A 16,026-nucleotide genomic window follows, 5' to 3' on the forward strand; every position below is an offset into this window, starting at 1 on the left:
TGTTCCGACTGACAACACAGGCTCCCATTGAAAAAAGAGATGGTTGCGGAATACCCTGCACCCTAGTGCGGGCACCCTAAGGTGCCTGCCGCACTGTGCATGGTTTGAAAAAGGGGTCCCATGCGTTCCCCCTGGGGCCCCAACCAGAGGGCTCCGGGTGGAGGGGGGCCTGCTACAGGCACCCAAAGTCAGTTTCCTACAGCCATTCCCTGTCGGACAAACTGATTCAGAAAAGCTGCCCGAATCCGATCTTGTGATCGCTCGGTCGGAAACGTGGTCTGTATAGCTTTATGAGTCGGCTCCGACCAACTCGGTTTCTCCGAATGTCGGTCGGTACAGAGTCCGATTGACTGAACAGTCTCCTTCTATCGTAATCGGTCGGTCGGAAATGTCTCTGAGTCTGTCGAAAACATGGGTTCCAATACAGGTTAGCCAAATCCGAATGCCATCCGAAGCCTTTCCAACCGACATCGTAATGAGGCCCTTGGTGTTCAGGTTAGGTTTGATTTGTTTACCATCTTCTAAGATTCCTAAAGTGACAGTCTTTCTTACAATATATTCATGGGAAGGTGATTTATGATTTTTTCATTTGCGGAACAAGGATTGGGCCTTCACAATATTAGAATACTTTGAAAGCAATTAAGATGTTTATGTGGGGTTAATACCCACTACTGAAATCTACTTATAACCTCAGTGTCACTGCTTCAAACCCCAGAGGTTGGTACAATAATGTTAATAGTGGCACCCAATCTGCCATTTGTATGTGATTTCAGCACTTTTAGAAGACCGAGGGTGATGTTACATACATACACACTGTACTGAGGGTTGCTTTGCAAAGCTGGGTCTGATTCAGCCAGCTTGCAAGGAAGTGCCCCAAGTAGTGTGAATGGGTGGGTTCTTATGTTAGGTGAATGTGTCAACTTTAGTACCTTATGAATTAATGTTTTTAATTGGGGACCAAAGTGCCAAACCAAATTGCTTACATCTCTTCTAAGTTGGTCATTCTCCACCTGTTTTTTGTGATAACGGCTTTTATGTTGCATTCTGTGCACCACCAGGCATTTCACTGCCTGCAGTGCACTGGCTAGATAAAGCACATTGCACATGCAGGCAGTGAAACGCAGCGGGTGAAAAACAACAGGGTACGCGGGTACAGAGAACTACTCCCATAAAGAAAAAAACAGCTGGAGTGTATGGGGTGCACCCACACATTGGAAAAAAACTCTGGTAAACCTTGTTTCAAGCTGACAAATACAGACGAAGAAGGCTTACATTCTAAAATGGCTTGTTTGCAACAAGAAACCTGACACCGCTCTTCCACAAAAGCATGGAAGAGCGACACATACAACAAAAAGAAAGAGTACCACTGCATGAGGTGATCAAAAAACAGACTGTTCTGTAGTAGGGGATCTCTGTGTATAGTCATAATCTAGTGAATAGTCCCGCCCATGTGCGTGGACCCCGGCAATCAAAAATAATCTCTTAAGTTGTCAAAATAATGCAGAAACTGCAAAGACACTTAAGAGAGAATTTAAAGACAAATAATGCAGCCTATATCCACAGGCTACACTGTCCAGTACTTCAACTAGAAATTCCACCAAAACAACACCACAAACAGAACAGCCTGCTAGTTTTTACCATAGAGAAACCTGCCTCCCCCAGTCAAAGCCTCAGGAATGATAGAGAGGAAGGTAGGGACAGACAAGCCCCATAGGCTGCCATTATGTGGCTTAAATAGGATACTGTGCCTTTAAGAGAACTTTCCAGACTTCTCCCAGTATCCCAGAATGCATAGCAGGTCCAACTTACTTTCAGTTCTTTTTTCCGGCTCCTGCTTACAGGACCCTGGCATTGAGCTCTCCCTTTTTCAAGGGTTTATTGAAATTGTTTTTGCACTTTTGACTTTTAAAAGTGTTGCAGTTACTGCTTGGTGTTCTCTTCTCCCTTTTGTGCTGTTTTTTAGGCGTTTTGGGGCTCCGAAATGCCTGGCCTTTTTGTTAAGTGCCCAGCATGTGAGAGGAAGAAGGCCAAAAGCGACCCCCATGATGTCTGCATCGTGTGCCTTCCAGAAGATCATGGCCCTGAGGAGTGTGTTATCTGCCAGCAGCTTTCTGCTCGGACCCTCGGGGACAGATTGAAGATCAGGCTGGCTGGCCTGGAGGATAGGCGTCTACGAGCTGCAGGTGGGTCTGGGCAGCCTGGGAGGGATCCCTCTGCCTCTGCTGAGGCCCCTGGGGGGCTCCCCGGGGGCAGGAAGTCCAGCAAACGATCCCATTCTCCGTCGACGTCGAGGGCTTCGACGACGACGTCGAGAGGGATGACGACGGCGTGCTCCCCTTCTCCCCGGGGCTCCGGGTCGAGACAGCGTGACGGCTCGACGACGAAGGAGAAGCCGACGTCGAAGCCGACGTCGACGTCATCGTCTTCGTCGACGTCGAGGTCTTCATACCGACGCCGAAGGCGCAGGGACGTGTATCGACGCTCGCCGTCGAAGCGGCACCGACGCTCGCCGTCGAGGCGACACCGTCGGTCGTCGTCGAGGCGACACCGTCGATCGCCGTCGAGGCGACACCGCCGATCGACGTCGAGGGGCTCCTCGACGTCGGGAACATCGAGACGACGGCGGCGGTCGACGTCGAGGGCGGACCGCCCGGCGTCGAGAGGGCGACGTGAGATGCCGCGGAAGAGGAGATCGACGTCGAGGATGAGAGGGTCGACGTCGAGGGGACGGCGTTCGACGCCGGAGTCCAGGAAGCGCCATTCGACGCCGGAGAAGCGTCGTTCTGCGTCCAGCAGACAGCGGTCAGCGTCGAGGAGTAGGTCACCCTCTCCAAAACGACACAGAGGGGGCTCTAGTCCCAGGAGTCACGCTACTTCCAGTGGACGCAAGAGGAAGCGGTTGCCTGCGGATGGGGATGGCTCTCCGCACCCGTCCCCTAAAGGGTCACCGGGCTCGGTGTACTCGGAAGTGTACACTCCATCTCGGCCCAGGACTCCTACTCCTCCACCCGTACCTAGGGAGGACCCTCCGCCCAAACCACCACTGCCTTCGGGGGATCCTTCTCCACCTCCGGTCCCTCCGCATGGGCCCACCCCGCAGCCGAAGGTTCCTCCGCCGAGGTCCACTTCACTGCCGTCCCTGCCTGCTCCTCCCAAGGGGACTCAGAAACCGAAACCCCGGGAGGATCCGAAGAGACCCCGTGAGGAACCACGGAAGACCCCTCCTCGCAAACCGAAGGAGCGCCCACGAGCTGGCAGGTCTCGTTCTCGCTCTAGGCGCAGATCTTCCACGAGATCGAGACACCGCCATAGGAGGCGCGAATCTCGCTCTCACACGAGATCATCTGGGACCAGGGACTATTCCCCTACTCTATCGGGGTCGCCGGACACCAGAGTGTTCCCGATAGATGACCTGGTTGCCTTTCAGGACGTCCTGTTGAGGGGCGCGGCGAAGCTAGGCATTACACTGACAGTGCCTACTCCGAAGACGTCTGTCATTTTCGAGACTCTACATCAGAGGCACATGTCTCGTCCTCTCCTGCCCTTGGTGCCGGGCCTGGAAGAACCGGCTATGGCTCTGTTTCTCACCCCGGCGGTGACGAGAGCAGCCCCGTCCAGATTACTAAAGAAGTACCGGGCTCCCGACTCGGATCCGGCCTTTTTGAGAGCGGAGCCTCCGCCTGACTCCGTCATCGTCACGGCGGCCCGCAAACAGCATGCCACCACTCCGACCTCCACGGTTCCCCCGGACAAAGAGTCTAGGTGGATGGACTCGGCGGGGCGAAAAGTCTGTGGAACTTCCGCAACATCCATGAAAGCGGCGAGTGCCACGGCTCTGTTGGGACGTTACGACCGTGCCCTCTGGGACTCCCTCGAGCGCTTTGCGGAGCATTTGCCTCGGGAGCAGCGTGAAGACTTCATGGAAGTCCTGAGTGAGGGGATGCTGGTGGCCAACCAGATAACCAGCGCGGCTGCGGACTCTTCCCTGTTGGCGGCTCGCGGATTCTGCCACGGGATCAACCAACGGCGCCACGCATGGCTCCGGCTAACGTCCCTGAAACCGGACGCACAGCAGAGGGTGGCCAATCTGCCGTTTTCCGGTGAGACCCTCTTCGGGAAGCATGCGGATGATGAAATGGCCCGCATGAAGGCGGAAGCCGAAACGCTGACGGCTGTGGGCCTGGAAAAGCCCAAGGAGACCAAGAAGCAGTACCGCCCTTTCCAACTGCGGTTCGGCGGACAAGGACGAGGACAGGCTTCGGGGCACTCGCAACAGCAGCAGCCGTTCCGTAAGCCGTTCCAGAAGCGGCAGAAGGGCAGAGGAGGCCAGCAGTCGGCTCCGGCGCCCAAGGGCCAGGCGGGGTCTAGGCCCTACGAACTTACTTCCCCCGGATCCGTTACCCACTCCGGTAGGGGGAAGCATCCAACTTTTTCTGGCAGAGTGGAGAAAAATTACTCAGGACAAGTGGGTGCTGAATATTGTTTGCAATGGATACAGTCTTCGGTTCACCAGCCCTCCTCCAGCGATTCCCCCGGTCGGCTCGCAGTTTCAGCTGCGCGAGCTTCAGGCGGAAGCGGATGTCCTGTTAAGGAAAAGGGCGATAGAAGACGTACCTCTGTCTCGGAGAGGAAGAGGTCTGTACTCCCGGTTCTTTCTGGTTCGCAAGAAGGACAAGAACGAGTTCAGGCCCATTCTGGATTTGCGACAAGCAAACAAATGGATTCGCAGAGAAAAGTTCCGCATGCTGTCGTTGCACCAGATCTACCCTCAGTTGCAACAGGGAGACTGGCTTTGCGCTATAGACCTACAGGATGCTTACTTCCATGTGCCCATTGCACGCAAACACAGGAAGTTCCTGCGGTTCCAAGTCGGCACCAATCACTATCAATACACAGTACTCCCATTCGGACTGAAGTCTGCGCCAAGAACATTCTCGAAGTGCATGGCGGTGGTAGCGGCACACCTGAGGAAGAACAAGGTGTTCGTCTACCCTTACTTGGACGATTGGTTGATCAAGGCATCCTCCTTCTCGGAAGCGCGAGCACACTTCCAGAAGATGTGCGTTCTCTTGAACAAGCTGGGGTTGCACATCAACATGGCCAAGTCTGTCCCGACTCCGGTCCAATGCATACAGTACTTGGGAGCCTCCATCCATACGCTGTCAGCAAGCGTGTCTCCTTCGGAAGAGCGACGATTATCACTCCTTCGGAAGGCTCAGGCTCTTATAACGACTCCATCTACAACAGTGAGGACGGTGTCTTCTCTACTGGGATCGATGGCCTCTTGTATCTTCCTGACGCCACACGCACGGCTGCACATGAGACCGTTGCAGGAGTGCTTGGAGGACCAGTGGGATCAGAGGAAAGGATCTTGGGACGACAAGATTCGCCTGTCGCTGCATGCTCTTCAGTCTCTGAAGTGGTGGTGTTCGGCGGAGAATCTCCTCAGAGGGGTTCCCTTTCACAAGGACATTCCCACGCAGACTGTCGTGACGGATGCGTCTCTTCTGGGATGGGGAGCGCACTCCGGGACTCTACAGATTCAAGGCACGTGGTCACCGATGGAGGCCACGTATCACATCAAATTCCTGGAACTCAGGGCTGTTCACTTGCCGCTGAAGGCCTTTCTTCCGTCCTTCCGGACCAACTCTCTGCTTGTACAGACGGACAATACCACCACGATGTATTACCTCAACAAGCAGGGGGGGTCGAGATCGCGCACTCTGTCACAGGAGGCGCAGACGATCTGGCACTGGCTCCTGGCCAGAGGACTGACGATAACGGCCACCCATCTACCAGGTGTGCAGAATGTTCAGGCAGACGCACTGAGCAGACTGCTTCAGGAAAACCACGAATGGGTCATAAACGACGAAGTACTAGGAGAAGTCTTCGCAAGGTGGGGAACTCCAGACGTAGATTTGTTCGCCACCGCCGAAAACAGCAAGTGCAGAGACTTCGCCTCCAGGTACTTCCAGAAAGGGACGCTGGGGAATGCGTTATGGATCGACTGGACGAACAACTTTCTGTACGCCTTTCCTCCCATTCCCCTGATTCCGGCGGTGCTCATCAAGCTGGCCCGGTCCAGAGCTCGGATGATACTCATCGCCCCGGAGTGGCCCAGGCAGTGGTGGTTCACGGACCTACTTCACCGGTCACTCCTTCCTCACATTCGGTTGCCGTGCAGGCCGGACCTTCTCACGAAGTTCGGGGGACGGATGTTACACCCCAACCTCTCGTCTTTGAGTTTGGCGGCATGGCTCCTGAGATAGTGCAGTATGGCCATCTTAATCTGCCCGATGATTGCATGGACATTCTGAAGGAATCCAAGAGACCCTCCACTAGGACTTCATATGCTTACAAGTGGAAGAGGTTTTGTATCTGGTGCCAGTCTAAGAACCTTGATCCTACGACCTGTAAGGAGGATGTCATCCTTCCTTACCTTTTGCATTTGGCGCAGTCTGGCCTTAATGTGCATTCCATTAAGGTTCATCTGGCTGCATTGACTGCCTACAGGAAATGCCCTTCACAGACTTCCTTTTTCCAGATCCCCGTGATCAAAGATTTTCTGGAAGGATTGAAGAAAGTATTCCCTCCTGTCAGGCTTCCCTCGCCTTCATGGGAATTGAATGTGGTGCTGTCCAGATTGATGAAGGAACCTTTTGAACCTATTCATAAGGCTTCGTTGCAGCACCTGTCCTGGAAGGCGGCGTTCCTCGTGGCCATTACATCGGCCCGCAGGGTGAGTGAAATTCAGGCGTTGTGTTGTAATGAACCTTATACTGTATTTCATGCTGCTAAGGTTGTTATGCGTACTCACCCTAAATTTCTTCCCAAGGTTATTTCTGACTTTCATGTCAACCAGACTATAACTTTACCTACGTTTTTTCAGAACCCTTCATCTCCAGCGGAGAGGTCTCTCCATTCTCTGGATGTCAGGAGGGTGTTGAAATTTTATCTGGATAAAACCAAAGATATTCGTAGGTCTGACCAGTTGTTTATCAATTATGGATCGGTCAGGACAGGTCTTGCGACCTCTAAGCAGTCCATCTCTAGGTGGATTGTGTCCTGCATACAATTGTGTTATCAGAAAGCTAATAAGACCTTAGGAGGTAAGCCTAAGGCTCATTCCACCAGGGGCAAAGCTGCCACGACGGCTCTGCTCCGTAACGTGCCAATTGCTGAAATCTGCAAGGCAGCCACTTGGAAGTCGGTTCATACCTTTGCTAAGCATTACTGCCTGGACACGGATGCCAGGGCAGACGCTCAGGTTGGACAGGCTTCGCTGCGGAATTTGTTCGCACAATAGTGGCATTAGGTATTTACTCTCCACCGCCGCTTAGTTGTGGGGATGGGCTTGCCATTCTATTCACTAGATTATGACTATACACAGAGATCCCCTACTACAGAAGGAGTAGTTTCTGTCCTGTAACTCCAGTTCTGTAGTAGGGGTATCTCTGTTATAGTCATAAGCGCCCTCCCGCCTCCCCGGTGGAGAATTCTTCATGTAAACAATGCTACAGGTCTGGCGTTTTTTACGCCTTCAAAAAGAACTGAAAGTAAGTTGGACCTGCTATGCATTCTGGGATACTGGGAGAAGTCTGGAAAGTTCTCTTAAAGGCACAGTATCCTATTTAAGCCACATAATGGCAGCCTATGGGGCTTGTCTGTCCCTACCTTCCTCTCTATCATTCCTGAGGCTTTGACTGGGGGAGGCAGGTTTCTCTATGGTAGAAACTAGCAGGCTGTTCTGTTTGTGGTGTTGTTTTGGTGGAATTTCTAGTTGAAGTACTGGACAGTGTAGCCTGTGGATATAGGCTGCATTATTTGTCTTTAAATTCTCTCTTAAGTGTCTTTGCAGTTTCTGCATTATTTTGACAACTTAAGAGATTATTTTTGATTGCCGGGGTCCACGCACATGGGCGGGACTATTCACTAGATTATGACTATAACAGAGATACCCCTACTACAGAACTGGAGTTACAGGACAGAAACTACTCCTTATATCACAGCGGGGCGCACACCAGCACAGAGTGTGTGTTGATGTGTGATATGGTGGAATGTCCACAAATTCTATTTTTGTGTGTGTGTAAGGCTATTGGGGGAATGGATGTGATTCAATATGTTCTGTTGATGATGTTCGGAGCGGTTTGCTGGAGGATGATATTGTAAGCACAGTGATACCCAACATACAGTGTATCTGTGCTATCTGTGTGTGCGATTTACTTTCCAGGGCGCACTGTTGGATATTTGGTGCATGGCTTATGATTAGAGATGTGTGTTGTTCTGAGTACGGTGATACCAGTTATATGGCATACCGGATACCACCTGCCTCTTTTGCACTTCACAAATCCGTTGCTTTACACGGATTGAAAACCATCAACAGTGAATGATCAGACTATGGCAAGTTTCCTGGCCTGCAACAGTGTGTTCATGTATGGTCACAAACCACCTTGGTGACTTACAGTTTCCTCATATGTTACTTACTGTTGAGTGTACTTTATACTCTATATAATTGGATATGATTTAATCAAGACAAAATAAAACCTCGAAAGTTGCCAATCATCCGAACAACCATGTCAATTAGTAATTGTGTCTGCAGCCTTTCGGATGAAACCTTCCTCAAGCCAGTGTTTTGATCACGAGGTTTTTATTTTCAGACAACTTGTAACCATACTCAGGAATACAGAAGTACAAACGGGGCCTTCCCTTGCCCCCTTGTGTTGTGTGAAAGTGCCCTCTGTCTGAAGAGCTGTTATCTCCTCCATGTGTCAACAAGCTGCGTGCAGAACCACTCACACCGGCATATAACTAGCCCATTCTGGCAGCCTTCTCTCCTGGCCATCTGTAAAACGGCCCTTCTTAGGTGCAGCCGCCGCACAACTGGGAGCATTTATTTATTTATTTATTTTTAGCAGGGGAAGGTTTCACTCTCCTCATCACCTAGATCGTTTGAAGGTCATTCATGTTCAACAAACTCCCTCAGGAGCTGCGGTTCGTTGGACGAAAAAATCCATGGGCATTAGAAATGCAAAACTCCAGCTACCGTGGCAAGAAGTGCATAGTAATGACCCTTGCTTGCAGTATCAAAAGACGAAACTGCTTAGAGACGAGCAGACACTGTGCAGTAATTACTACCATTATTAGCAGAGAAGGCATGAAATCTCGAGTGATGGGTTTTAAACGAATCATCCATATAATAGCTAGACCAATAGATATTTTTTCAGTTGATTTTTAATGTTTGCTTTTCATTTTCGTTCCCTGTATTTAATAGCAACGTGATTTTGCCGCTTTTGTAAATTGAAATAATTAAAGGCGTTCGCATGTTAAGCAAGAAGAGACTGGCAAGAGAAAGTGTCAGCATTTCATAAAACAAGGCCACTGCCGCGCACCGTGGTCTGGAGCCGCTGCCGGCAGCCTCCAGTGGGACTAATTAGAATATGCATTTCGTTTATTCGGCTTCCTTTCCATATCCAGGAGAGAGGTCTGACGTCACGGTGCAGAAGCATGCCTATTGTCCGGGCGCCAATGGAAACTGTTGCCAATCCATCACTGCAGCGCCTTCAGAGGTGGCCCTGCTGCCAAGCCGTCTTTCTCATCCATGACTGCAGTCACGCTGTGTCCACAGGACTGTTGCCACCTTCCAACTGCCCGCTTCTCTTAAGGCTGTCAACATTAGTGTACATTACTGCCTTGAAAACGTGCACAGTTATTATCCTGTACTGTCCCTTCTTTGCACATGCCCACTGCTAATGGAATTACCCGGCACAGCCCCTGTGCTGCTGGATATCCTCCTGCAGTAGCAGTGACTGCTTCAGCTGAATCTTTCGGCCTATTCACTCAACGTATCAGCCAGCCCCCCAACTTTAAATGTCTTAACCACAAGGGCCACAGCACATGCTGAATTAGGGTGATCAACTGGCATGGGTGCAAATTCAGGACAGTGATGGTAAAAATTCAGGACAAAGGTTCAAAATTCAGGACAAAAATTCAGAACAGGTCAAAATTCAGGACAAAATGTAAGTTTTAAAGACACATCAGAGGAGGTTGTGCAATAGTATATAAGTAAGTAAATAGACAACCACTAAAGTACAAGTAAAAAATAAGTTTATATTAATTGAGACAATTGTGCACTTCATGATTTGTCAGTATGCGCGCAGCTTTAAGAAAATGTGCAGGTCTGTTTGTGGTAACAAAACCGACTCCACCTTTCCAGCTCCCAGAGAAAACGCCTGATGCCCGGTCTGGCCTTGCTACCACCCTCCAATGGCGCCCCTCATCTTCACATAGCCCCTCTCTCATGTGTTTTTAATTTCTTCTATAGAGCTACTAATCCCAAGTAATTGGGGCAGAATTTTGGAGTGCGTTACAACACACACATACTATGTAGAGAAAATCACTCATATAAATGTGAAAGTCAGTGTATAGGAAATGTTGCTTAAGATAATGGGGCTTACAATGTGTAATCATACTTTCATCCATCATTCAGTCTTTCACCATTCATTCTGTCCTTCCATCTGTGTGCCCATCCATGTCCATATTCAACCATTTACAAACCTAGCCATCACGTATTCTTCCATCCATCATTTCACACATCCATCCCTCAATCCACCCTTTTACTCATCCATTATCCATCCATCCACCCTTTCACCCTATCCATCCGTGCCCTCATCCATCCACTCATCCATCAATTCACTCATCCATCCAGCCATTTATCTATCCAGCCATCCTTTCACTTACTCATTCGTCCACCCAGCCACTTGTCCTTCCACCCATTTACCCGTTTATTCATCCTTTTACGCATACCCCTTTCTCTTTCAATTCCCCGTTCACTTAGCCATCCTTCCATCCATCCACCCACCGATCCATCTACTCATCCACTTATGAATCCATCAATTGAACCTATCATTCATCCATCCTTTCACTCATCCATCCACCCATCCTTTCTCTCATCCATCCACCCTTTCACTCCTTCACTCATCTATCCATCTTTTTGTCCATCTACCCACCCTTTCACTCACTCGTCCAGCCTTCCATCCACCCTTTCACTCATCCGTCCATCCATTCACCCTTTCACTTATCATTTCATCAATACACCCTTTCACTTATCAATTCATCAATCATCCATCATTTCACTCATCTATCCACCCATTCACTCATCCATCCATCATTTCACTCATCTATCCAGCCATCCATCCACCCATCCTGTGACTTACTTACTCACCTTTTCACATTAATTATGAGACCCATCAAGAGCTCCACACACGCTGTAGTTCCTAAAGTAAGGGATCGGGTGGGGCAGGGTTCACTATGCTCCTGCACATAGACAATCTAAATAAGTGGAAGACATGAGTCATGCATGATGCACAGTGCCTGGACGTGGGGCGACTGTGACATGGTGTTTCCAGAGCATTAAGTGGGAGGAAAAAACTAGGGTGGTCTCTCCAAAAGGGTGTTCGATGTAATAAAATGCGTTGCTTAAAGCACCTGAGCTAAAAATCTGTGCTTAATATAATGTGCTGCCCGACTGGTATTTTTGTTGCTTCTGTCATTGCACCCAGATATAGAATACAACAAGTAACGTTACATCTAGAACAAGTAACGTTACACCTACAACAAGCCAGAACTATTGGCTTTGTCAATGGTTGTTAGTTGCATTAAATAGAAAAGCAGCAACCATGGCTGCTATACTATAACTATAATCCTTTCCTTTGAACTTCTTTTACTGCCTTCCTTTGGTTAACTGGATTCTCACCTAGCAGCAGCATGGGCATTTTTGCACTTCATGTGACAGAATGCCCTGCCCTGGACCAAGGCTGGAGGAGGCCACCAAATGCTGTGCCAGCCCAGACTGACCCATTGCCATTCTGTATGTGGTAATCAGCCCCACACAGAATGACAATGGGCGGGGTGGGGCTGCTCTTGTGCTCAGAGGAGTGCGAGGCAGGCCCATCAGGGAGCTGAGGACTTTTGCAGGAAAACAGCTCTGTTCCCTGAAAGGCCCAAAATTACGGGCAAAAGGTGTCTGTAAAAGGGATCCTCATGGACAACGGACGTGAGGACCAATTTACGGACTGTCCGTGAAATGTACAGACGGTTGGTCACCCTATGCTGAATGTCTACGCTACTTCTGGCTTTGAGCTGAGTGGCCAGCAGACCCACAAGTTCTTCTCCTGTTAGCTATTTCTGTGTCTCTGTTCCATTTGCAAATAGGTGTTTTCTGCATGGCAGATGCCGTGAGTTATAGCAAATTTTAGAGGTTTTACACTTTTTGACCTAGAAACCTAACTCAGACTTTAGCTGTGCTTGTCCCACCGAATTTCATAGTTTTTTTATGATGTACTTACTTTACAACCTCAGCTGTGCATGGGATTCACAGGAGGGGTGGAACACACAACCGCTGCTGCTCACAGCCATTCCATGCAAAGCAAAGGTTGAGTGCAGGGCTTTCTCCCTACCTGCTGTGAATGCATGACCCCACTGTGCACAGCCTTCATTTGTGTAATCCTTCAATGGATGCACATATTGCTACTTTTCAGAATTCACAGACATTGGAAACCTACACCAGTCTCCGGTTTCAAGACATATTACTGGCAATCAAACACCCAAAGATTCATAGGAAGAATGCTTGCACATAGTTTAACCACTAGCAATCCCTTAGGGGAGCATTTCACATTTTAGTTTTTTTGTCCACTGTGCCACTTTAGTCAGAAGGGATGGTTTACTGTTTGGCAGACAGGATGGTGGACAACTTCACTACCTTCAATCTGCCCGCCAAATTTAGTGCTGTCCGCCAGCTCCGCGGAACTGTCTGTGCATTGGCAGGAGCCGCCAACATGGTGGTTCCTGTCTTTGTAGAAAAAGTTTGATGGACAGCTTCGTCAAACATGGTGGCTAGCCGTAAGACCTTTCCAATGTTTTTTTTAAATTTAAAAACAAACTCCCATAGCAGGGATTTGTTTTTGAAAAAGAAGGAAAACTAATGACGCCCCCCCCCCTCCCCGGGAGCTTCGCCCCCAGGGTGTGGGGGTATTTTTTTCTTATTTATTACTGTCCCTCACCCTTACTGCCATGCTATACCTGGAGGTGACACAGAGTAAAGAACAAAAAGCAAAGAACCCCCTCTCTGTCCTCTCTAAATAGAATGAGCAGTCGGATGGCTTACCTCTGATGGCACTTCGGCAATAGGGCAATCAGATTACATTTATTTAATGACTGAGCAAATTTTTTGTTGTCTGCATAAAATTTGCAGTCTGCCTGACTCAAAATTAGATGGTCGGTCCTTGACTTTGGTGGGTAGGGTCTACAGGCACTGTTGCAATAGAGTACCTGTCCACCACACACTAAATCAGCCTCATGTGAACAATCTGTTCCCAAACATTGGTCACTTTACCCATTCTCCCTGCTTTTTTCAGTTGAGAAATGTCAGATTCACACCCTCGAATCTCACTGACGAAGGACGTTCTGGGAAATGTAAAAATAAACAGCTAGCATATGGAACTTGAAACCTCCATTTACGGTGGATCATGCTCATTGATTTCTAGTCATTAATGGTCACCTTTGACAAAACCGAAAATTGTCTGATTATGGACAGTGCATTTTCAGACACAAAGCGTCTCTACCATGAGTCACTTGCTTTTAATCCGTATTTTCCCTGGTGGGAATCAGTTCATGTACTAAACTCACAGTAGAATGTTTGGTGTTAACTGTTTTTTTTATCCTTGTTTACGTTCGTCTGTCCTACATTTCCCTGCCTCTAAAAAGAAAAAACTGCAGGACTCCATTAGTGACAAGCAACTTTATAGGCCCACTATAAACTCAGTTTTTAAAGTGTTGTGACACCATTGTGTGACTTTGTGACGCACACAATAGTTAAAGACACACAATTGATGGACGGAATGCAGAACAAATCAAAACATTCACCCCCAGTCAAGAGATCTGGGTTAAATCCATCATTCTTTTGCTCACCATGCCACCCCAGTTTAGACCTGGCCATATGCAAATCAATCTTGACCCTGTGCCTCTTGGTAACAGTCCAGCCTGAACTGCCAAGCCAGGTCCTCCCTGGACTGGAAGGAAGCATCCGGGGACCGGTTTCGGGGTTTCAACCCTCTTCCGCCAGGATAGCTTAATTCCAGTGGCACAGTGAGCCCAAGACCCACGTCTGGGGCACTTGGGGCGAGAAAGCAAAAGACACACAATTGATGAACGTAATGCAGAACAAATCAAAACATTCACCCCCAGTCAAGAGATCTGGTCACCATGCCACCCCAGTTTAGACCTGGCCATATGCAAATCTTGACCCTGTGCCTCATAGGAACAGTCTAGCCCGAACTGCCAAGGTCCTCCCTGGACAGGAAACAAGCATCCCAGGACCGGTTTCTGGGGGTGAGTGCTTGCAATGTTCAACACTCCGTCCATCATCCCCTTTGGTTTTGCTTTGTTTGCCCTAAGTTGGCAGGGTATGCCCAGACGTGGGGAGAGCTCACTTTGGTTTTGCTTTGCACACAATAGTTATTTTGCACCTACAGGGAAGGACAGTAAGTTTCTAAAGGCTCAGTTACATGTCTATCGCCCTCTGCATTTGTTATGGCGAATTAACTACCATTTAAGTGGAAGGTGGTCATATTTATAGATACACTGCAGTGCGTGCTGTGAGGTGAAAAGGCAGCATCTGGGGTCCCTGAGTAGACTTGGGTGGAGATTAACACATGGCTGGGCACTTATTCGGGTGACACAAAACTCCAGAAGTAAAACATTGATGCAGTGTTTCTTTAAGAGGAAGGCTTTGACCTCTCTTAAGCAGAGGGTGAATGGTGTCTCGCGGTCTTTGTCTAGGATGACTTTCTATAACTTGTGTCTCTTGCTGAATCCTTTTCACATGGGTTTTGGATTGAAAAGCAGGGTACTTGAGGCAATTTGCACCATCCAGTGACTAGAAAGAGATACGGAATTTGTACTTTTTAAACCTTTTCGAAAGTGCTATAGGGATTTTTTTTATAGGGAAATTAATGATTTAACTTGATTCTTAAATCTTTACTGTTTTTCAGTGTATCTAGACTCATTTTTATGAGGCACTTAGGAGGTGTTCTTGCTGTGGCAAACATCCGTGGAGGAGGTGAATATGGAGAGAACTGGCACAAAGGTATGGGATTCGTACAATGCAGATATATTGTCCTTCTGTATGTAACACATATGTGTTAATTCACTTTTTGTGTTGCTTTTGCCTTCTTTTTCTCTGTAATAACTCGGCAGTGTTCGAAACGAACACTTGTGCATAACCTGGTGCTAAATCTTTCATAGAACTACATCATTCTGAGTTAGGTTTTGTAAGTACCAAGCGAGTGCCTCATGAAAATGACTGCGATGAATGAGTTGCTTGTCAGTCTCCGCTTCCTGATGTGGTACAGGGTGCACAGGCCCTCCATTGTCGTACACTCTGCCGGATGTCGGTGGGGCACTCAGGCTCATCAAATGTTCTTATATTCCTAAAGTCAAACTGTTGCAGCAGGTGGAATCAAGAGTGTCGGGCATCTAGGTCATTTTTCTTGGAGATGCCTTCCTCCTGGAGTAGTGGAAATTATTGGTAAATAAAAATCAGCCACACCTAAAGTTGTAGGTTCATCAGTTGGTAAGATCAAATCTGTTATGATGCTCTTCTCAACACTGAATGCATTCAGAAAGAAGGTAGATATATGTTGTCTGGAGAGTTGTTCTTCATGAACCATTTCTTCAAGCTCAGCGATTAACTCCTTTGGTGCTCATGACGAGCTCAGCTCATATTGAGGCACAGTGAAGCTGTGCTCATGAGGAGCTGAGCTCGTCATGACTGCCGCGGAACGCCCACTCGGGGATAATTCCCCTGCTGTGCTGGGCGTTCCATGGTGTGGGCGGAATCATCAAAGCTCTCCAGCTCTTCTTCTTGACAGGGTCCTCTTGTTCCTGGAATTAATGTAAAGTCCCAGGGTTTTAGATGTAGTACTTATACCCCAAAATGTCTTTGTTCTATTTATGGCAAGGGTCTCTGAA

At 48.6% G+C, this 16,026-nt stretch overlaps 1 protein-coding gene across 1 annotated transcript in view; it reads left to right on the forward strand.

Annotated features, from left to right (window-relative positions):
• The window catches only part of PREP (prolyl endopeptidase), a 721,276-nt gene that overhangs the window by 613,485 nt on the left and 91,765 nt on the right, over positions 1-16,026 (forward strand). Inside the window, exon 12 of the mRNA XM_086926706.1 lies at positions 15,048-15,142. Within this exon, the coding sequence (XP_086782832.1) occupies positions 15,048-15,142 (95 nt within the window). The remainder of the gene's footprint in view (positions 1-15,047; positions 15,143-16,026) is intronic.

This window comes from Lissotriton vulgaris, chromosome 6 (genome assembly GCF_964263255.1).
Source record: "Lissotriton vulgaris chromosome 6, aLisVul1.2, whole genome shotgun sequence".
Lineage (NCBI taxonomy): Eukaryota > Metazoa > Chordata > Amphibia > Caudata > Salamandridae > Lissotriton > Lissotriton vulgaris.